The 24646-nt window shown below is 37.7% G+C and overlaps 2 protein-coding genes across 2 annotated transcripts in view; one reads left to right on the forward strand and one right to left on the reverse strand.

The window, feature by feature from the left end:
* Positions 1 to 534: 534 nt before the first annotated feature.
* LOC149012020 (uncharacterized) lies at positions 535 to 11645 on the reverse strand. Its single transcript, XM_089163519.1, has 5 exons — positions 11023 to 11645; positions 9490 to 9642; positions 9235 to 9376; positions 2047 to 2288; positions 535 to 1050 (listed from the first exon to the last, which is right to left on the reverse strand). Exons 1-5 carry the CDS (start codon positions 11476 to 11478, stop codon positions 844 to 846), a joined length of 1200 nt encoding a protein of 399 aa, XP_089019645.1. The 5' UTR covers positions 11479 to 11645; the 3' UTR covers positions 535 to 843.
* An 8439-nt stretch (positions 11646 to 20084) lies between these two features.
* The window catches only part of LOC149012021 (1-phosphatidylinositol-3-phosphate 5-kinase FAB1B-like), a 44893-nt gene continuing 40331 nt past the window's right edge, over positions 20085 to 24646 (forward strand). The window contains 3 exon segments of the mRNA XM_089162053.1: positions 20085 to 21362; positions 21463 to 22191; positions 22951 to 23655. Coding sequence (XP_089018179.1) covers positions 21575 to 22191; positions 22951 to 23655 — 1322 coding nt within the window. The 5' untranslated portion in view covers positions 20085 to 21362; positions 21463 to 21574.

The following is a 24646-nucleotide window of genomic DNA, read 5'->3' on the forward strand; positions in this document are numbered from 1 at the left end:
TTGCACCATGTTTGACGTCGACTTCTCTCCAAAGAAAAGATTGAAAATTCAAGATAAAAGTAAACTGCTTTCGAATCCAATTTACCTAGCCAAACTAATTTACCATGACTCAGGGAACACGTGACTGTTTCACATACCTCTAACCAAACTCATTACATACTGATATTTTCCTCTTAAGAAATCTCGTATAATAAAAATTTAACTTACTTTTCTGCGGTGAACACTTTTTTAAAAAAATTGACTACATGCTAAACCATCTGTCAGACAATCCTTGGGTTTCCATAGCTAGTTAAAACTGCAATCTAGAAAACCAAGCTTCACCAAACGGTGTTCCACAAGTGAATGTAAAGTTGGAAGACATCCATGACGTTGTAGCGTTCAAGTGGTTGCGAACACAAGAAACTTTAGCACGGAAAGCAGCATTTTTGGATTAGCATATCTTAACATACTTTATGAGACAACCCGGGTTGAACCAGTGCAAGGATAGAGAATATCACCGTTCGTGTGTGTTGTCTTAAGGTTTGAGAGCAAGAATGGACCCATCAACAAAATGGGGCACAGGGCGAATAGCCTATTTACATATGGGTCAGAAAACTGAATGAAGCCCCAAAAGTTTACATAAATATGCCCTCTCCCTAATCAATGCTCCATAGTTCCTCACCTGGCATGCCATGAGGCAAATCAGAGGCCAAACTGCCTCTCTGTGAACGTGTTTTCACTCTGCATCCTCTATGGGAGAAAATAAACATCTAAAAACCTTCTTGGGTTTTGGGGTCAGAGAAACTCACCAAAGACTCGAAGCTTGATGAACAACGGTTGAAAGAGTTTGATTTCAACCACAAGTTACAAGTAAAGTTGAATAAGTTCATCACTAACAGCAGAAGGTGTTAAAACACCAAGATCTGTAAATAGAAGAGTAAGATACTGGGGAGGAGTATAATCCCTTGCAGATTTTTCGACCTCAACGCGAGCTGGAATAGGGACCCCAAAATCAATGTCACGCGGGGCTGGTTCCATGTCTTTCTGGTCCAATGGATATAGACGTGCAAACTGTACAGCAAAAGATAGAAACAATACATCAAGATGATTTACATTTACAACTGCAACGCTGAACTGGCTTTATGAACTGTAGAACCATATTACCATCTTATAAGTTATTCCAGTTTAAATACAGACTCCCACTATTCACTCAGCAAGAGTTTGATAGTCACAATTTCTATCAGCTTGTGTAATATCAAATGATTTCTTTTAGGTTGTGTGATATCAAATGTCACTGCAAACAACAGATAAATGACAGACTTTCTAATAAGTGGGGCATGCATTGATGTTCAAGCATATAAGAACTATAGCTACATCCCACAAATAAACACTAGTCATAAAGGGCAAGGTTTAAGAGCGGAACGGGCAAGGATTGGTTAAATTGACACGGAATCAAAATCGGCCAGGTTAGGCTTCAAGGCTCACAAGCTCATTCTTGGTTTGCCAGTTTCAGCCCTGATTGACAAAGAAGAACATTTTATACTAAGAACCAGATGGGCAGAAAAATCGACAAACTGTCAGTGGGCAGTTTCCCTCTCATCTATTTTATATTATTTGCTCTCAATTGCTTTTGAAAAGTTGAATCATGTCTAGATGATAACTTTTCAAAACACCTATTGGCATGGAGTGCTGACTCCTAACCCTGGCAGCCTGGGGAACACTTTCCCAATAAAATACATCCTTTATTCTTCTAGGGTCTGCTGAATCAGTCTGAACGCAGGTTATACTGGGCTCAAGCTGGCATTCTGTATCTATGGGCTGCCATCATCCAAGCCTATGGTCAAGTCTATAGCTATACCTGTACGTGCTCAAGTGGTGAAGCAGCTTCTATCATCCAACAGTAGTGTTTCAGCAGTCATCTCTCATTATTCTACAAAACATCTTTCATCACCCACCAAAACTTATGGACTGATGGAAAGATTGAGAGAGCCAGGATTTTTTTCCCTTTCCCCCTTCAAGAAAATTATTTTTTATTAGTCTCCATAATTGGCAATTCACTGTGCATACCTTGTAACTCTCAGCAGCCACATAAACAGGTTTGTTCATGCTATGAGCCACCAATGCAATCTGGTATGTTCCCACCATGTTGATTATACCTCCACTTTCCACCACACCATCTGCCCCGACAAATACCATGTCAACCTCATCCATTATATATGCCACTGCAGAGTCAATTAGAAGCTTTACAGGAACATCAAGTTTATCAAGTTCATTTGAGAACCGTAGGCCCGTCCTGTCCGGCCTTCCCTCTGCAAGTTTTGAATGACATTAGTTCGTGCTCAATTTATATAAACAGTAAGTAGAATAAAGAAAAAGTATAATTCAATATCCCTAGTACAAACAGTACTTTTTAATCATAAAAAGACATCATGATTTGAAGTGCAAAACTGAATATATTATATATATATATATATATATATATATATATATATATATATATATCCAACCCCGCCGGCGCTGGTGGAGTCTCTCCATTGTGCGCTGGAGGTCGCGGGTTCGTCGCCCCGGCTGCCTGGTCCTTCCCCGGTGTGGGGCACGGGCGCCTTATATATATATCCACCAGATAAAGGTCCACAAAGATTCAATTCCATGGACTGCTTTTACAACAAGCAGAGGACATTACGAATGGAACGTAATGCCTTTTGGACTAAAGAATGCCCCTTCTGTGTTCCAACGCAGAATGGATCAGATATTCTTAGAATACAGAGAATTTATTGCAGTCTATATAGATGATATTTTAGTATTCAGCAGAAATGAAAAGGAACATGTTGAGCATTTGCTCACTGCCTTTAGACTATTTGCTAAACATGGTTTAGTCATTTCTAAAAAAAAATTAGAGATAGCCAAAGAACATATTAACTTTCTGGGCTTAGTCTTAGGAAAGGACCTGATATCTTTACAAGATCATATTTCGAGAAAAATCTTGAAATTCCCAGATGTCCTTGAAGGAACAACCCAGATTAAATCTTTTGTTGGCTTACTCAACCAAGCCAGAAACTTTATAAAAGATTTGGGAAAAATCTTAGGCCCCTATATGCTAAGACTTCCACAAAAGCTGAGAAAAGATTTAACCAACAAGACATTAAGTTGGTCCAAAGAATAAAACAGTTGATTTCAAAAGTTAAACCCATGAGATATCCCAAAGATAATTATTACCATATTGTTGAAACAGATGGTTCACAAGAAGGATGGGGAGCAATACTCAAAATTAGACCAAATGAGTATTCACCTAAATCCAGTGAAGAAATCTGCAGATATGCCTCTGGTTTGCACTAGAACAAAAATTTGGCAGCAATAGATTTTGAAGTTGAGTCTGTTATTAAAGGATTAGAAGCCTTTGAACTTTTTCTTCAAAATAAAAAGATTCTTGTTAGAACGCGCCAAGCCATAGTCAGATTTTATAAAAATTTAAATGAGAAAAAGATCTCACAAAGAAGATGGTTGATTTTTAGAGATACCATTATTAACAAAGGTTTTGATATAACCTTTGAACATATTAATGGAAAAGATAATTTTCTTGCAGATGGATTATCCAGATCCTTATTTGGAAAATAATTTGCAGGAACTAGATTTGGCTGTTTCCCAGCCCAAAGATATGGCTGATTCTCAGCCCAAAGATTCTGAAAATACGATTGATTCCCAGTCAAAAGATACTTCCATTGAAGAGATTATAGCTTCTGTGGTTAATACCCGAAGCAACAAAGATAAAGTTCCTCAAATGGGAAGTGCTAACTTGAAAAAGAAGCATGTACCCAAGAAGATTATGTATGGGCAGAGATACCTCTACACCATAGATGAAAGATTTGAGTTCAAGGTTCTCCTTGAAGTTGAAGAACAAGATAAAACAATTTTAGATAATCTTTGGATTTCTCATCACCAGAGTATCCAAGATCCAGCAGATAAAAGCAAGCGTGACTATTTTAGCTCAGTCATGAATTGCTTAAATTATCAGATGAACATGGCTTATTCCAAGTCAAAATCCAGTTATAGATACTACGTTGTGTTTAAAGGAAAGCTGCCTGGAATTTATACACAATGGTCAGATGTCTCTGTTTGCATCAGAAATTTTGACAAGCCTCTTTACAAAGGCTATGTTGATTTATCTGAAGCATTGAGGGATGCCAGGAAGACTCTTGGTATTAACTTCTACAAAGATCCGAAGATTGAAAAAGTTGATCAAAAAGATTTCAAAGGAGCACTTATGGCGTGCGATGAGTGTTCTGTCACAAAGATGGAGATAAACGATCTCACCGAGCAATGTGAAATAAACAGGGGTGTCCGCTGTTGCGCCTTGTTGAAGAAGTAAACGACTTAAGGCTTGCGAACCGTAAGCTTGAAAGCGAGAAAGTAGAGTTGATAAACACATCTACTTCGTGCCAAAGATCTCTTAGGCATGAATGAGTCGAGAGATTATGACATCATTTGTCAGAAAGCATAAGAAAAGATCAAATGAAGATTCCAAAGATAAACCCTCTACAGATAAACAAATTGTAGAAGCTTTAGAACCTCCTATCCAGCAATATGTAAAATCAATTGATGGAATGTTGGTACAGAGGTCAAGAAGCTACTATCGGCGGAAGATGGTGGACCCAGTTCATCCGGTCTACGGGATCGGATGGCTCGTAGAAGGCCCTCGGAAGAGATGAGTATAATAGAAGATCCGGAAGAATAGTCATTGCCCAACTTGGAGACATTTCTATTCTAAGATGGGTAAACAGATATGACCAAATACTTGGACGAAGGTTCAAGAAAAATAAGAAAGTTACCTGTTTTCTGAAAAGATATGAAAAGAAGCATGATGAAAAGGTGACCAAGAAAGCCAATAGAAGGAGCAGATCCCAAATCATGGAAATGATGGATGATCGGCCCTTGAGATACAACGAGACTATTGCGAGAAATCATTAGCCTCATGGTTGAAGATTTTGAAGTAGGAACGATAATTGCCTAAAAGATTCCACTCACAACAAAGATGCCGTGACGTCATGCTTGATGTCATGTAACCACTAAATAAGAGTCCTTTTATCTTTTATTAAACTACCTTTTATAGTTTTTGGATTCCACTTTATCTTTTATTAAATTATGTTGTATAAACTTTGAAGTTCAAAGTCTATAAATAGGACTTCTTGTTTTAAATAGAATAGGAATGAAGAGAGCTTGAGAGAGGAGTGAAGCTCTGTAATAGTAACTGTTGTAAGGTTTGTAATAGATGTTTATGAAGTACTACTTTCAAATATTGCACTTGTCTTGAGAAGATCAAAGCGAAGAAAGACCGCGTCTTCTTCCGTAAGTTTCTTTTTTAATTTCTTTAGGAATGGTTTTATGTATCTGTAACTCTGAAGGCTTAACTGTTCAAGATTAGTTAAAGCCATAGCTTGAACCTTTGTTTGTGCACTATTGGGATCTTGTCCAGTACATAACATATGAATAAAACTTGTAAAATTATAGGGATTTACTCCTAGACTTACAAGTCTAGTATATGACTGTGGGTATTCTGTTTTATACCTTTCCCAATTAGCTTTCATGGATTCCCCTAAAAAGGTTTCCAAATATCTGTACATCTCTTCTGCCGTCCAATTACGAGTTTCTTTAAAGAATTCGTTAACGACATTCTGTTTCCAGACATCTATGACACTGTCCCACCTTTGAGGATCATGGTGTCCTAGGTTCAGTAATCTTCCTCTTCCTGTGATAGTATCTAATCCTAATCTAACCGGAGGCTCTACGGAGCATTTCTCTTCCTCGAGGCTTGATTATATCTCCTGGTCCAATTTGTTCAACATCATAATCTAATTTTTCTATCTTTAATCTAGGTCTGTCTCCAAACCTCATATCTGAATTACCTAGTCCATATGGCTTACTAGGGTCATATGGAGCTCCTTGCATGTTCATTCCTACAAAATTTTATTTGTCTAATTCTTCACCAACATCTTCCAAATTAGAAGGAATCTGATTCAAGTCTTCATCCTGCTTATCCATTCTAATTCTTATGCTGTCATTGGTCGATTCAGGGATTGACCTTATCTCATCTTTTTCGGTAGGCTCATCATCTATTTTTGCCAAAAATTTGGATTCAATCTCAGCAGCTTCGTATGGGTATTATCTTCAAATATGATTCCTCGTCTTCGAGAACATCTTCGCCATCAACCTCATTCTTTCATCTCCTCTTTTTATAGCTCTTTCTCTAATTTCACAGAGTTTTCTGGTTTCTCTGCCATCAAAGTCTACTCAAATTCTGATCTTATGATACTACTATCTTCATCTCTCCTATCTGTAGATATTCTTTGTTGAGTTTCTAAATAATTATGGAATCTAAGCAAAGTATTACCTTGTGAATCTTGGTATAAGGTATTCTCTGTTGGAGTAATTACCTTATTATCCTTTTGGTGGATGAGTTGTGTGACATCCCATTCTAATCCTGCCAATCTTATCGGGTCAATCATGGTTGGTTTTTGTAAAGCTATATGTTTTGATGCTATTCCTTGGATAACATCGTCTATCTGCACATTAAACTTGATTGTAGAATTATTGGAGGTTCCCCATAAATCCTACGCATGCCAAAAGGTTATGTCCAACGTAACTCTCATAGCCTTTTGTCATAATCTTTAACCTTATCTGACGAGCATCCTTATATCTTTCATAAAATCTGGAGCAATATAGAACAATCCTATATTGTTATTCATATCTACTTCGCATAATGACTATAATCGATTCTCATGGGATTTTGCCATCCGTCATCTGTCAGGGCTACCAACACTTTGGTACCTAAATTCTTTCTTGTTAGTCCTTTGATGCCAATAACTATAACACCAAGGTGTAACAAATTCATTCTTTTGTTTATCCTTAACTTACCCAAGGTTTCATCTGACAAGACTTGGATCACTCCGGTCTGTCTTTCAGTAACATTCATGGGTTGTTCTTGATAAGCTCTTACTAAGCCAGTATCTTTAAGAAAACCATTACAAGCATATAATGCTTCTGGTTTTAACAAACTCAATCTATTATTTCTAAAGTTTTCTATGTTTTGATCTATATCTATTATTTCTTCTAATGCAAGATTTTGACTAGAAGGCTTAAATCTTCTGAAAATTCTTCCTATGGTAGACTCAGAACTGTTTGAACCACTTGATTCATATCCACCTGATCTATTTACAGAATTGGATCTTCCAGTAAATGGTCTAATACTCATTTTGAAAAATATGGACCAAATCTGAATGTCTTATCCTGGGAATACTTAATGAAGTCTCCTTTGGGTTTTACAATATTCTTAGTAACCTTTAACCTATCCAAGGACGAATTCAAGTTGTCAATTTCAGCACTTGAAACAGTACTTGGTTGGCTAATCTTGGATTCTATCCTATCAAGCTTTTCCATGATAGTCTTGAGCATCTCTAGTTCAATATTATTCTGAACTATGATAACTGTATCTGGAACTCCTGGAGCTTTGTATTTGGTTATTCCTACATTTTCTTCTGGTAGGTCTCCCCAATATAATTCTTTCAATCTTTCTTTGGTTCTCATATAGTCTATACTGCAAGATAAACTCATATTCCAAATAATTTTTTGGTTAAACTTTCAAGGTTATCGATCTTTGTATCTATTAAGGACATTCTCTTTCTAAACTCTTCTGAATCTTGTTGCCTTTGGAGGCTCATCTTTTGGGCTTCAACTTCTAAATTTTCTAGATTTGCTAGAGTCTGTCTTTCTATATCTTTAGGTTCTCTTAACCTTAATTGGTGGATTAACTCTCGTATCTCATCTTTGGAGGAATCTTAGATAAATCAATGTTGAGGATTATTTTTCTATAATCTTCAATCTTATGATTTATGTAATTTAGATTTTTAAGAATCTGGGTGTTATCTTTTCCTAAATCAAGAGTCTGATTTATCTGTTTTAATATCTTATTTTTATCTCCTATGATATCGGCTATCCTATCTATAGTGTTTTGGATTTTACTCCAATTATCTTCTAGACTTATACTCATGCTTATAACTAAATCCATGAGAGAATTAATTATTTCATGGGTATCATCTAAATCTTCCACATGCAGCCTATGCCTGAAGTGAATAGACTGAAAATAACATTTGATCTTATATCTATCTATAGTAGTGGTAATCTGTCCTATCTTATCCGAAACTTCGAGACCAAGATAATCTAATCTTTTTAAATCAGTCATCATTGTACCAATTTTCGGTATCTGTAATTTCATTATCTTCTCCATATTCCAAGGGATAATAATCTGAACCTTCTTCACTGAAATAAAAATCTTCACGACTTATTTCATGTTTAAAACATATCTCATCAGCAATCTCTTCTAATATCTTTAACATAGGAAACTGTTTTAGCATGACAATAATTATGAAAGAAATAGGATCAATCATTTCTTCCAAATAAATGTCCTAGACATCTTTCAGGAGTTGGTAAGTTATACTTCCATCCTGCAGATATATATCTTTTTACGTAAGGATCTAAATCAAAATGAATATTTTGATAATTATCTAGACATTTCTCAAAAATGATATCTTTTACTTCATCAGGAAGCTGATGTAAATCTGATTCTTTGTTGTAAACTATAAATCTAACAAAAGACTTATAAATAATCTTTCATAAAGTTGTCTGTAAGCCAAATTCACCATAAATGGCTAATCTATCTATCAGGCATGAAAAACATCGATAAATGTAATACATTAAAGAAACTAAGGGCTTGTTTCATGTCATAATTATGCAATGCAAAACTACTACTTACACAGTCACAGAGAAAGTAACTGCTCTGATACCACTAATAGGGGGTAGGAGGTATTAGGAGGTATTCCAGAAAGTTTTAAGTTCGCTGGGTCGAACTATGCAAAGCTATATGCAAATATGACCTATACTCTCAGAGTATTTTGATCAGATATATATATATATATTTCACAGCTCGATCTCCTCTCCTACAAATCAACCTCCCTCATTGGCCACTAAACCAGATCAATTTTTATAGTCCATTTTCCTTAATGACTATAAAGTAATTTGACGTTATTCTAATCATTGAGTGACTTAAAACATTTTCGAGAGATCGATACATTCTGCAAGAAAAGGAACACAAACCTGTGCAAAGAACTTGGAAGAATTTCTTATCTGAGCTGCTGCCTTTTAATAAATCCTCTGGGGATAAACATTCATGAGGGTGAGAAAAGAAACGAATAGAACAGGACTAACCTGTACAAAGAACTCGGAAGAGTTTCTTATTCTGAGCTGCTGTCTTCAAGACTTCAAGCACAACTCTTGAGAAACCATGTACCAAAATGGTGCAACCATCAAAGATAAAATCTTGACTAAGCATTGCAATGGTCCTGCGTGCCTGAATCATGAAAATACAAGATGCACTGCAAATGATTATTGCTCCTAACCAGCATGATTGAATAAAATAGTAGTACAAGAATATAAATGGCAAAACAGTCAATAACTTCATACCTTACGAGATATCTCCCCAAATTTCTCACCACGTTCAATTAACCGAGCTTTTGCAGCATTGAACTCCTCATATTCTAAAGCTGAAGTTCTGGTAACGTACCGCATGAACAGATCACATCCGGCCTTCAAGGAGATAGAGGTTTCGTCCGATGACTGAAATTTAAATAGGGTTAACCAATTCAAATGAAGATACAAAAATAATACAAAGAAGCCTAATTATTAGCACATGATGTGCTCATCAAAGTGTGACAGAGTGATCACAGAGATATCACAAATGGTCTTTGCCAAGGTTTTGAATTTAGATATAAAGACATGCAACAACCACTGAACAATTTTCAAGTTTTGAAACCTCAAACAAAAATTTACCAACAGCAAAGTCAAAAATGACCCACACAAAGGGCCTATGCTTAGGAATAATATTAGAGTAAACCATATTATATAAGCAAAACCAAAGGTTAAATCTGACACTTGCGCTCAGCATAACCACAGAGGATCACCAATGAGGAAGCATCCAGTCCAGCCAATTGTCAACCCTCTTGTTTATATAGGGGCTCCAGATGTAATTCTACCAATAAGAAAACTAGGGCAGGAATTAGGGAAGATCATACAAATATCATTACAAAACAGGGTGTGCACAGCAGTAACTGAAAAGTAGAATTTTGTTGTTAATGGAGCTCTATTTTCCAGTTGAGAGTAATGGACCGCCTATCAAGGCATTTAGCTGGCATTTCCTACTGCATGGTTCTCTGAAATTTTAGAACTGGAATCCATTGCCACTATAAACTCTAGACATAGGGCAACCAGTCCTATTATCAGTGATTGAGCTGTCTCTAGTTGTTGTCCTGAACTTTCTCAGCTTTCTTTTTATCTGTGTCGCTTCCTACTGTTGTAAACTGGAATAAATCTGCTACCACAGTGGAGATCTAATAGAGATCAGAATCTGTAAGTTTGTTTGATCATTATCTTTTATACTGGCACTCTTGGGCGGCTTATCACCAGTAAAACACGATGTTAGAGCTCCAACTTGTAAATGGTAAAACCAAAAACCAACTGGTCAAGATATCTTTTCCCTCCTTTTAAAGCTAAATTTTAAAAATCCCAAAGGATTTAGGAAAAAAGAGAATTGACAGATGGAATTCATCAATGAGCTTAATATCGAGTAACAGGATGCTCTCAAGTCATGGTGTAATACCTAAAATTTGCCAACCCTTGATAAATTTTGATGAGTGAGTTTTTACCACACACTAACACACAATCATAAATATTTCCCTTTTGATTGAAGTTTCCATATATCAGGGATTTTAGAAAGCTACAACCAATTTTAATATGAGGATTCTTAAACTCGAAAAAACGAAGAAACTGGACAGATTACCAGTCATATGCTCATATTTCAACAAATCTAAAAGATGCATCAGGATATAAGTTGACAGTCTATGAGGAACCAGAACCCTAAGACCCTAAGGCAGATCAAAGAAATGGAGAAGAAAAAAGAATTTCAGAAACATGTGAGGAAAAAGAAGGAAAAAAACTAACTTTCAGAGAATCGGATGCCTTCTTCAGTTCGATCTCGAGCTCCATCATGGTGGTAGCCTGACTAAATCGAATGACGGAAGCCAAGGCCAAAATAGCAGCGACCGCTTCGGCGAGATCAGGTTGCTGCCTCCATCGGTTGAACTCGTCGATCACGCTGAAAGGTTTGCCTGGAGAGATATTGACGTTACTGGTGGAGTTCTCGTCCGGAAGAACATCGGTTGGGTTCCGTCCCACGGCGGCCTGAGCTTGTGCTAGCCAGTCGCTGGTGACCACTGCATGGTGAGCCGCTCGGGTCTGGTAGTAAGCAGAGATAGAGGGGTTAGGGTTTTGTATGGTGGTTTCAGGCATGGTAGTGGTTGGTTCGTTGGAAGGGGAATGAAAGATTTGGGGCTTTGTCATCCCCGGCGGTTGAAGTTGTTGTCTTTCAAGAATGAAAGAAGCGGACCTCGTCCACATTTAATACGAAATGAAAGAAGCGAATCTCCAACCAAAGCTTCGTAGACGAAAGAAAAGCCCCCCCTGTGGATAGTGGATACAATCGGCAGAGGTTTCGACAGCGGTAGTTAATAGTTATTTCTTCATCCGGATCGCAAATCCGTCGTAAAATAGTTCTTCCCACTCTGTGAATTTTGGGTTGCCCCTGCCCGTGCGGTCTGGAGCTCGACTTGGGTGCTGCGTAGCCTACGGTTCAAGTACAAACTTATGGTATTTCACTGCACCATAGGTGTACGGTGTAGATACAACTTGGCGGGACAGAATCTTTAATTACTTGTTTCACAGTTAAACATTACTAAAAAATAAATTATTTATGTGAAACAAGGCAAACTTAATCACTAAGTTTTGATCTAGACCATAAATTGCACGGTACAACACTAAAGCGATTTGCTTGTAATCTGTGAGACCGTCTCAGTTTGTTATTGGACGAATTTGAAGCCAATGGAACTTTTGGTTTTGGTCCACTCTACTTTTAGTTTTGGAGTAAGTAGTGTTGCATACTTGCATCCCCCTATTATTGCTAAATTACAATATTGTATATTGTACTTTTCAAATTTTGAATTGTGCAGCCAATCCGGTAAATCCAATTACAATTTTATTTTATTTTTGGTAAAAATCCAATTACAATTTACACCACCTAACTAAAAGAATTACGTAAGAAATATGAGTTTAAAAGTTTGGATCTTCTTGGAAATAAGAACGAGGTCTCCCACATTGTTAAATGAGCAAATTGTTCCTACACCTCAAAACATAGGCCTTTGATGACATTCCACTTTATCTTGAAAAGCAAAGATTCCCAAAAGTTGGACTTTTAAAATGTCATATGCATATTATGAGGGATATAGTTATCATTCAATAAATTAAGAAGGGAGGTAAATGTTATTTATTTTTACATATAAAATCTTTTATTATTAATATTTATAAAATAGACCCTAGGACAATTAATTGCTACCAATCCCGTAAAGGTCTAATTTAGGCCTCTTAGGAAGTTCAATTGTACCTAATCAATTTTAAAAAATTTCAATTAAACATACAATAAATGTATGAGTATGTTTTAGACCGAAATGATTTTACTATAAAAATTATTTTTCAAAACCATCTGCCATTACTTCTACAAATTGATTTTACATTTGCATATTCTTACTCTCATATATTGGTATAGGTTTATTTTTTTTTGTTTTATTATTATTATTATTTTTTTTTGTACAAAGGGACTTTATTAAGCTGGGAATAAGGATATTAATATGCTTCAGCGAGAGTCGAATCCACGACTTCTTCACTAAGAAGTGTTGGTTTCATCCACTAGAACAACTCTGTGTTGGTAAGTTTATTTAATCTTTAGTACTTGATAATTCAAGAATAAGAGTTAACACTATGGTGACAAATGTCTCTTAGAACATAAGGTCAAGATACTACATGCTTATTCAAGATGGTTGGGATCGTTTTTTTGCTTGCACAATGTCCTTGCTCTGGTTTTGGAGGAATAAAGACTTGCATGAACATTACTTTATTAGGATGGTTAATGGGCGAAGGCTGACTTTAGATTATGGGGAATCTGTGATGGAAGCTTGGGACACATGCTCTCGAACTATAAGGATCAAATGTGCTGTTGTGAAAGGGAGGTAGCATCCACAACCAACTAGGTGGATAAAATTAAATGTCAATACTACCGTGAGTAAGAGGGCAGGCAACGGATGGTGAGAGATGTTTTTTGTAATTCACAAGGTCAATTCATGGGAGGGTTTGTTAGACGGGTACCCTCTGGGAGTGTTCTTGAGTTGGAGTTGAGAGCCATTTGGGTTGGCCTGCGTGTAGCTAAGGAAATGAGTTTTATGCCTCTTCATTTGGAGTCAGACTTCTTAAAGGTTGTGAATCTTTTGGACCCTAGATGCATGGATCGGGGTAGATTCGTCAGGTTAATAGATGAGATTGGCCTGGTGCTTGATGGTGTGGATTGCATTAGGTGTTGTCACATGGGACGTGACGCAAATAAGGTTGCCCATTGGATGTCTAAAGTGATACTTAGTCCTGAGTGTTCCTCAATGTTCATTCAGAATGCTCCCTCAAATTTGGAGGAGATTCTCATGGCGGATAGTATTTCTTATCGTTCTTAGTGAGTCATTGACCCCGTTTAGTGTAACAGGAAAAAAAAAAAAAAAAACAAAAAAACAAAAAAACAAAAACAAAAACAAAACTAGTAGTATTACTTGTAGGAATAAATGAAGTATATTTGGCTTTTCACCAATACACATACACATTAACTCACATTTATACCTTGCTCCCAATGTGACTATAGTACCAAATACAATGACTGTATGATAAAGTATTGCCTTAGCCCAAATCTTAGTCATGACTGCCAACTTAGTAATAATACATAGCCATATTTTGGTCACAATGTCTGAATAACAAATGTGAGTGCACTAAACTCAAAAGCAAAAAAAAAAAAAAAAAAAAAAAAACATGGATTAGTAGATGACCATTGGCAAAAAAAAAGAGGGGATAAGATGACCATCGAAGGTTCGCTCATTTGATAATAACGAACACCTCTTAGTGAAGAAGTCATGGGTTTAAGTCTCCCTATGATATATGCAATAGTCTCCACCCCCTAATATCCCCCCTCCCCACCTATAATGGCCCCCATATTCCTAACCCAAAACCCGAATTACAGGTCTGAATACCCGAAGCTCTAGCCAAAAGAAGTTGTGGGTCATTCAGGTTGAAGCCCATGTTTCAACCTCAGAGCCCATGGATTTGGATAGTGTGGGTAAATGACTTGCCCCATTGGGAACCAAAAGGAGATCCAGCCAGATCCCGACTGAATTGGGTTAGTGAATATATAGTATGAGAAAGGTCGAGTTGGAAAATGTCCATGAGCGAGGTAAGAGCCCTTCACATGTTGGTTAAGGTTGTAACAGGGCTAGGGATCAATCGGGAGTGCAAAATGCCCAAGTACTTAAAAGTACTAGGGCAGTTGCTTAAGGTAGTCGATTGGCCAAGCAACCACCACCCTGGCGGTTGATTGAAAAATTTCACAGAAAAAACCCTATTTTGCCCCCAACACCCCATTTAAAGCCTTCCACGACCTAATTTTGTGTTATTTTATTACTAGAGGCTGTCGTGGACTGAGAAGAGTCAGAAAGTATGTGGTTGGTGGAAGAGAACCTATTTTCATAGATAATCTTTCGAGTTTTCTTTGATTTTTAGATCCAAAGTGAAGGCAAGTCTAACCATTCTCTTAATCTATTGAATTTCATTCTATTAGAAAATAGTTATTCTTCCTTTAGTTATGTTGGTGGTTTGGATGAATATATTTCTTTCTCATTAATGATCTCGATTGGATCTTGTCAAGATGAGTGGATTTTATATCTGATTTAATGGCAAATCTTATTGAAGAAGATGATGTAGATCTAGATTTTTACTTATGAGATCTATATCTTAAGGGGCCTCTCCGGAGTTGAGAGCCATTTGGGTTGGCTTGTGTGTAGCTAAGGAAATGAGTTTTATGCCTCTTCATTTGGAGTCAGACTCCTTAAAGGCTGTGAATCTTTTGGACCCTGGATGCGTGGATCGGGGTAGATTCGATAGGTTAATAGATGAGATTGACCTGGTGCTTGATGGTGTGGATTGCATTAGGTGTTGTCACATGGGACGTGACACAAATAAGGTTGCCTATTGGATGTCTAAAGTGATACTTAGTCCTGAGTGTTCCTTAATGTTCATTCAGAATGCTCCCTCAAATTTGGAGGAGATTCTCATGGTGGATCGTATTTCTTATCGTTATTAGTGCTCTTCTTGAGTCATTGACCCCGTTTAGTGTAACGGAAAAAAAAAAACAACTAGTAGTATTACGTGTAGGAATAAATGAAGTATATTTGGCTTTTCACCAATACACATACACATTAACTCACATTTATACCTTGCTCCTAGTGTGACTATGGTACCAAATACAATGATTGTATGATAAATACACTTTCTTTGGCTGGTAGAATAACCCTTGCTAAATCAGTTATTATGGCTATTCCAGTTTACTCTATGCAGTCAGGACCCTTACCAAAAGGAATACTTCAAGATGTTGAAAAATCAGCTAGAGGTTTTTTATGGGGTGATACTCAAAACAAAAGGCGATCTCATTTCATTGGGTGGGACACTATCTGCAAACCAAAAGAGATAGGTGGATTGGGCTTTAGAATCTCTTTAAGGTGAATGAAGCTTTCCAGATTAAGCTTGCTTGGGGGTTCTTAAATTATAATACTATATGGAAATCAATTTTGCAGGCAAAATATGGAAGCAATAGAAGAAAAGAGAAATTCAAAGCTAGTCCGAGTGACTCTCCCATCTGGAAAGCAATTTGTACTGTAGCTCCCAAAGTACTGAGCAACAACAAAGATGATGTTGGCGATGGAACTTCATCTTTTTTCTGGGAAGATAATTGGCTGGAGGTGGGGCAGAACTTTAAGTCAAAAGCTATATATGATATACCCAGTGGAATGAATAAGGAAAAAATATCATCATATGTGGATGGAAATGGAGGTTGGAGAAAGGAAAAATTCGAAAATATATTACCTTCTGACTGTTGCATTAAAATTGAAGCATGCCCACCGCCAAGTACAGGAGGAGGAAAGGATGTATGGCTATGGAATCCATCACAGCATGGATGTTTTACAATAAAATCTGCATATGAAGTGTTAGAAGATTCCAATAGTCTTGGTGTGGACATTTCTTTTGATAACAGGTATTGGGAGGCCATTTGGAAGTTAAAGGTGCCTCAAAGAATCTCTTGTTTCATGTGGGTTCTAAGTCTGAACAGGCTGCTAACTAATGATAGGAAGTGGAAAATGGGACTCATGAACCACTCATTCTGTAACTTCTGTCTTCAAGAAGCCGAAACTAGTCTACATGTATTTAGAGATTGTCAATATGCGAGTGGAGTATGGAAATGATTAATCCCAATGAATCAACAAGGACAATTCTTCAATTGTGATCGTCGTGATTGGCTTTACCTAAACATTTGTGGAAATCTATCACAACAATAGAAAGGATGGTCAGCCAATTTCGCCATCATACTATATCTTGTGGGGTTGGAGAAATCGTGATACTCATGAAGAAGACTTCACTCGACCGGGGGGAGGGGGTGGAAATGATAAAAGAATACTACTCACATGTGGAGGCAGCTTGGACCCAGGAAAATAATCCACAATCATTATCACGAAGTGTTAGAAGAAAGGCAAAGTGGAAAAGACCAACGGAAGGGTGGCTAAAATGCAATGTAGATGCTACAGTTGGTAAAGAAGATTTCAATCAAATTGGAGGGGTTTTTCGCAGCTCAGAAGGGGTGTACTTGGGAGGTTTTGTGCATAGAATCCCCAAGACAAGTGTTCTTGAAACTGAGCTCCATGCTATTTGTGTAGGCATATGCTATGCAGTAGAAAGAAATATGCTACTTGTTTACGCGGAGTCTGACTCTTCACAAGCAATCGATTGTTTGAAACTGAGTGCTCAAAATCAAGGAAGGATGACAAGGATTATTGTGGTGATTCAAGAGTTGGTAGATTTGCATGGAAATATCATCATTACTCATACTAATAGAGAAGCAAATATGGTTGCCGATTGGATGGCGAAGAGAACAACATTGGAGTCTCCTACGCATTTCTTTCAAGAACCCCCTCAAGGTATAGAGGAGTTCCTTCAGGTGGATTGTTTGACCAGCTCTCTTTAAATTGATTTGGGTTTTTTAACCCCGTTTATGTATTAAAAAAAAAAAAGTATTGCCTTAGCCTGAGAGAGTGGTGACCTATACCCCAACCATGGCTTGACAGGACTTTACCCAACAACTGCGGAGAACCCAATAGATGTATGTTGTTGAGGGAGAGTGACTGAGACCGCCCAAAGGAGATTGGTGTACAAACTTAATGCGTGTCTACCATAGAGACTTCATGATAGAGTTAGGAGCATAATATCATAATCATTCATACATCATATCACTATCATTAATTACATTATCGATACTCAAACTATATGTGTGGTGTGGGATCTTGTGTACGAATGCACTATATGATGTGGAATCTTGTGGACGAATGTATGATAAGATGTTGAGTTGACCTCACTGAGTTCTTTTGAACTCATTCCTTTTTGTATGTTTGTTTCTATTAGAATATTCTACAGGTCATGAGAACTCCTTCCAAGTGGAGGACTCGTCGTCGGCAGGCTTTCTTGAAGGAGTGACTGAAGAAGATGTAGACTTGCATGGAGCTTCATGCATGTGCAAAGAATATTCTTATGAGGTTGGATTCCATTAGGGAATCAGTTTAGTTTAATTTCCGCTGCAACAAACTATGTTTCATTCAAACTCTGATGTCCATTTTGATTAACTTTAGATATATGGATGACTGTAACCTTTTGATCAATCAAGTTTGATAACTTTATACTTGAACTTGATTTATTCTTGTCCTTTTAATTATGCTATATCTTGTGTTGTATGGAATTGTCACTGAACCTAGGTCCTGCGGTGTATCACCCCCACGGGTATTCGGATATGGCCGGATCTGGCTGGGTGGGGTGTGACATAGGATGTCTAGATGCATGGTTAAGTTACCCTTGCATACTACTATCCTTTCGACAAGGGTATTAAAGTCAAGTGACCCGTGATGGCAATGACGTGGTCCTGCGGGCATCCAACAGAGGTAACTAGTTCGTGAGGAGACACAATGACCCGCTATTTATCATGCAAATAGTAGGGTTGCATATGTTAGGGTTGGGTTTATGGGCATCCAAAATACGGCTTAAGTGTCATGAGGAGACATGAGAGGCATCCGCCCCAACAATATGTGGATGACCATAGGGTTAATGAATGTGGTTCAAAAGAGATAACCAGTCTGTGAGGATTTACATTCCTAGATGGAAAAGGACACTAAACCAAAAAGGCACTAGGCATGAGGAAAGGTATTTGGACCACATGTAGTGTGTAACCATATGACTTTGCATTGGGTTTAGAATCTCCAACATACACCAATTCTCAGACCAATGGTTGTGGTGAGAGAGTGTGAACCTGTACCCCAACCATGGTTTATGATGAGGACTATAACCCTTACCCAGGATCCCAGTTTGTTAGTGATCAGAGTGACGAGACCTACCCAAAGGAGGCCTAGTGTTTATCTTACAGCATGTTTTCTTAGATAGAGACTCGTATCGTTAGATTTTTTCTTGCATTCATAACATAGCATTTCATCTATTCCTCATTACTTACTATGTGATTGTGGTATATGTATGGACTTGTTGCCTTATGGAATTCATTAGAACTCATCCTTGTGGATTTTCTTTATTTTCTTTAGATACCTTGCAAAAATAGGAGAAATTTCCTATGCATGGGAGAACAACCCTGAAGAGATACTAGAGACGCTAGTGGTAGCTAGTTATGTTATACACGAAGCTTCTAACTGGTGCATGGAGTGCTCTTACAACACCCATTGACAAGAAAAGAACTTTGGTCATTTGCCGCATGAATAAGTGGATGAAAGAGGGTCTTATGACCAATTTAATAGAAAGATTTGAGATAGAATACCCTAAAATGCTACAAGATAATAACAAACCATGATAAGACATTTCTTTTTGATTTTGCTTCCGCTGATACTTTCTTATTTAATTCATTCAGTATTCATTCTTGGATTTTGAAACCTTTAGTTCTTTAATTAAATATTGAATTGTTTCTTTTTGCTCTTGATTATGGGATTGTTTTATTTATTATTGATAGTGTAATTGAGATCTTGTGGCTGTGGATCACACCCATGAGTTGTTGGGGCGGGTATGATATCATCAAGTAGGGTGTAACACCAACCCCCCTCTAAAAAAAAAGGAGAAGAAGAAGAAGATAATAGAATGGATTAAATAAACCAACGGGGGTTGGTCCAAATGGTAAGTAGCTTGATCCGTTTAAGCAAGGTTCCGGTATAGAAACCTTGTGGATGCAAAAAATCTCCGCTGGGGAGACTCACCCACCACAGCCTAGTGTGCGACCCGGGTCGAACACCGGATTAGTCAGGGCAAAACCTTGGAGGTGTGCGACCCGGGTTGAACACCGAATTAGTCAGGGCAAAGCCTTGGAAACCGACCGTTATATGGTGTTTCGGTGTTGTGATGCCATGATCTATTGGTTGATCATTCTTTGAGAAGTTGTATATGTTATTTGAGAGTTCATTTGTACCCAACTTTATATTGATTTAGTTGTGCATATTATGTTGAATCATCTAGATTCATCCTTGGATGTAGGTCACTTGACCGAACCAAGTAAATCAATGTCTCTTGTCTCTATTCTTATGCTGGATTCCGCCGTGCATATGAGGGTTTTCCCAACACTCTTCTTTGGTATCATTTTCCACTTCACAATCAGCTTATAGGTTGTTTACAATGCATGTCTACAAGAATCAATAGTTTCCAAGCCATATATTTTTGTATTATATTTGGGTCACGTTTGGTTAGCCTTTTTTTCTTTTTTTTGGTTGGGTGTCCATGAAGAAGTGGGATGAAGTATATCCCTTTGAAAGCATGCTAAACATGAGAGAAACAGGATCAGCTCAAAAGGCTACAGACACTCGTCGCATATCACACAGAAAGTCTTGTATGCGATGGACGCCAAAAATCTTTCATTTTCAATCCACACTCGAAAAAGGTCATTCTCAAAGGACCGTTTGTAGGATTTAGTTGAATCACTGTTAATTAGAATCATGGAGCGGAAGGAAAAGATATAACGTATCCATCCTAAGATTCCGGAATACCGTTGGGAGTTACTCGTTTTATTTTGGCTTTCCTACGTTGAAAGAAAGTTGTATTATTATCCCAGATCATCAGGAATTGTGCCATTTGTCAGTTACACCCCCCCTTCTTCAACGGAGATTTCTTTGTAATTAACACAAGATATTTTTGTTTTTTTGGTTGAACGGTTGCACCCAAGACGCATGATCATCCACCAAGCAGAGAGTCCAGACAAACACTGTTAAGTTTTGATTTTCAAGCTAACGGTTTGTAGCGTCAAAGCCTAACGAGGAAGGGTCTCTTCCTCTTCTCCGCCACAGGAAAAAGGAAATGGGAAGAAAAGAGCTACAAACGTAGAAAGAAGGAACAAAACAAAACGGAGGGAAAAGGAAAAGCTTCACGAATTTCCAACCACGTCTATTTTTTTTTAATTTTCTGGTATTTGTAGGATTTCCGCTTCACCTATTTATTATATTGTCAAAGATGCGTGAAATTGCATATTCCAGTTGAGGAGGCCTCTTTCCTTTTTAGTTTATCGCCGTTCATGTATTCCATTTTCAAGTTTTAGAACGACAACTGCAGAATTGGTTTTCGTCATTTGAAAGTTGAAACAGATAATGCGAGTTAGTAGTTTGAATGGAATGGATTGGATTGCTGGTTTTCCGTACCCAGAAGGCCAGAATGATAACCTTCATGAAGAGTGATTTGTGTGAAACTATTTTGGATTCCTCCGACGGATTGGTATGCATCTAAGCAATTTTCTTTTCGAATGCAAATCTGCATTGCGGTTTTATGCCGCACTGGTGGTGGAAGAATTATCAGAGATTTGAATTGGAGGGTATTCGTGGATGTTAGTTATAATGTATTTGCACAAGAAACTACAAGGTTCAATTGGTTGGCTACTTACCATTTTTAGCTTTCAATTCTGAGTTTCTAATCGGTTATTATTAATTTCGGTGTTATTATCACCCGTTATTTTATTCGGATTCCTCAAAGAACGACACCGTAAGTCATAATTTTTTTTGTTTGGAGCTGGGGATTTTCAATGTTACGGATTGGAGCATCCCAAACTGCAGGGACTTCTTTTATGATCCATTCCGGTATGGTTTTTTTTTATTTTTTTGGGTTAGGATTTGCATTCTGTTGAATCCTTTTTGAATAGTGAGCTTTTGGTTTCTAAATGAGTCTTCTGTTTATTAGGTGAACCATTGGATTTGATTTCAGTCCTCTCAACACGGGTAATCAGTTACATAGCTTCATCCGTTTCTGATGAACTATACACAATGAGTGGTGTTATGAGGGTTGTTCATCCATGGACAATCGCCGCAAAAGGTTCTCTGACTTGATTGGCATTGTTAAATCCTGGATCCCTTGGAGGACTGAGCCGGCCAATGTGTCTAAGGCTTTCTGGATGCCAGATGATTGCTGTAGGGTATGCTACGAGTGTGACACTCAATTCACTATCTTGAATCGTAGACATCATTGTCGAATCTGTGGAAAAGTCTTCTGTTCAAAGTGCACAGCAACCTCGGTTCCCGCTTCCTTTGATGAACCTAATACATCTGTAGAGTCGTCGGAGAAGATCCGGGCCTGTTCTTATTGCTACAAACAATGGGAACAAGGGCAAGCAGTGCCCAATAATTGGATCCAAACATCTACTCCTGTTCACAGTCCTTCACACTCAACAAGTTTTGCCAGCATTAAATCTAGTGCAACTGGGAACAGCAGCAGCAGCACCATTGGTTCAATGCCATACTCAATTGGATCTTATCAACAGATGCCATGCAGTTCTGTTCTTAGCCCACGTCAATTGTCTCAAATTGAACATTGTGTGGACAAGCAAGAAATAGTAGCATCAGAGAGGATCATGGATCCCATTGCGAAGAAGGGGGATCAATCTCCCAATCAAGATCTATTCTACATGAACAGGTATTCTTTAACCTCACCTATATTCAGTTTCATTTGAGTTCAACTGAGAGATATTTTGCAGGAGATAGTCTATTGCAAAATTTGATCAATATAAGCATGCTTTCTAGTTATGAAGTATGTATGTGTGCTCATGCAGGTGCTGAGGTACTATGTGTGCCCTTCCTTGTCCCTATGTTTCATCAATTTATGGATATCTTGTAATCAATCGGTGCTAAGATGGATGAGTGGCAAAAATAAGAAAGAAAAAATAAGCAATGATCATATTAGAATTGATTTGAGAGTAGCTCCAATAAATGATAATCTACGAGAAAAATCATTTGAGGTGGCACTACCCGGGGCCTTTGAATGCCCTTTTATAAGAAATGATTGAATCAAGATGAACGAAGTAGAAGAGCTAGGGGTAGACCTAAAATAACCTTAGGAGAAGTGATGAGAAACGAATTGCAAGGCTTAGGCCTTCTATTATGACCTCAAATAGAGCTGGTTGGAAGGGAAGGATCCATCTAGCTGACCCCATTTAGGTTTCCTCAAGATCTTTCAGCCCCATGGCTAGCCAGTTTTCTTTTTTTCTTGTGTCTACAGCGTTGATTTTTTTCTCGTTTCTTTTTGCAACTCATATTTTTTCCCCCTTTTACAATGTCTCTCTATTCTTATATGTAGTTCCATATAAACTTTTTTTGGGCACCTTGGTTGATGTCTTTTTAGTTATAGATGCTTTTAATGAATTTTATTGTTTCCTCTTTATTCTTTTGTTGTTAGGAGTGATGCTGATGGTGATGAATATGGTGCATATCAATTTGATTCTGAAAGGCGACATTTTCCTCAGGTTGACGATCTTTGTTGTCCAGTTGAGTTTGATGAGATTGACAGTATTTATGGATTACATACAGTGCATCCTGATGCAGAAGATACTAAGGGCATAAGTGGTTCTTCGGAACATGATACTTTAGATTATCAAGGGTTAGAGGAAATTGAAAAACTAAGAGACGATGCAGGGGGACATGATAATTGTGATACAGAAACAGAGCCATCAGATTTTGAGAACAATGGGCTGCTCTGGTTCCTTCCAGAGCCAGAAGATGAAGAGGATGAGAAGGAAGCTGTGCAATTTGATGATGATGATGATGCTCAGTACGATGCTACAGGAGAGTGGGGTTATTTACATTCTTCATGCACTTTTGGCAGTGGGGAGTGCTGCACCAGGGATAGATCAAGGGGAGATCACCATAAGGGAATGAACAATGTGGTTGATGGACATTTTAGGGCTCTGGTTAGTCAACTTTTGCAGGTTGAAAATCTACCTGTAGGGGAGGAAGATGACAGGGAAAGCTGGTTGGAGATAATTACATCCTTGTCCTGGGAGGCTGCAACATTCCTTAGACCTGATACAAGCATGGGGGGAGGAATGGATCCTGGTGAATATGTGAAGGTCAAATGCATAGCTTGTGGGTGTCGGAGTGAGAGGTAATTTTTTGATAAATATCTGATCATGCATAATAAATGCAGCTTACCGCCCTATTTAATATGCTTATTAATGTGAAACTAAAACCAGTGCAAATCCACTAGGAGATTAACTTGTAACAGGTTCATAAGAAAATAACCGGACTAGCATGCAGGAGGATATAATGAAAGCAGATCGGATCTGGCTATAAGTCTGGTCAAAAGCCATTTTGTAGGGTAGAGAACAATTCTGCAAACATTAGGCCAGATTCTGAACTATGTAAATCATAAATGAATGAGGAAACTGAAAACTAGGTAAGAATATAATTAGACACTTGAACATTGATTACCTTTATTCATGAACCAGAGAATGATATTTCATCAGGATTCAGGAATAATCGGATAACTAATGCAAGACTGTCAACCTTTGATAAGATTAATTTGATGTAGTGTTAGATTGAAGCGTTTCAACTAAGGGCCAATAACAGAATCTCTCAAGAACCATCTGAAATGGTTATGGTTAGGTTTGGGTCCAATCCTAAACAGTGATGCTGAAAAGTTAAATATTGCTTGTGGGATGGGAGAATTAAAATTTTTGTCACATGGAATGAGGATCTTTATCAATTTTGGTGGCTTGAGATGGGATGTCTCAGTTAGGGTTTTGGTCAAAATTTAGGAGGTGTTTGTGGAATAATGTAATAAGAGATTCTTCCATGTTTGAAACAAATTGAAGGTAGAAGTAAGTTCCTTGAAGAAGTTAGGGTTTTAGGATTTTGGGGAAGTTCTTGGGTTATATTTCTTTTTATTAACTCATTTTTATTTCATTTTGTTTTTGCCTCCTCTAGTATCCATGTAGCCTACTCCGTTCAGTTGGGATAAGGCTATGACTGTAGTTTCTACCATAATTTTTGGGAAGATTTTATTACTTGAACTTTGGCCTCTGTGGTGTATCCTAGAATTTTGAGGCTGTGATATGTAGAAAATTCAAGCGAAGGAGGTTTTTCTCCTTCTGCAA

The sequence above is a fragment of the Hakea prostrata genome, chromosome 7, assembly GCF_041222555.1.
Source record: "Hakea prostrata isolate BN-2017 chromosome 7, UWA_Hpros_2, whole genome shotgun sequence".
In the NCBI taxonomy this organism is placed as follows: domain Eukaryota; kingdom Viridiplantae; phylum Streptophyta; class Magnoliopsida; order Proteales; family Proteaceae; genus Hakea; species Hakea prostrata.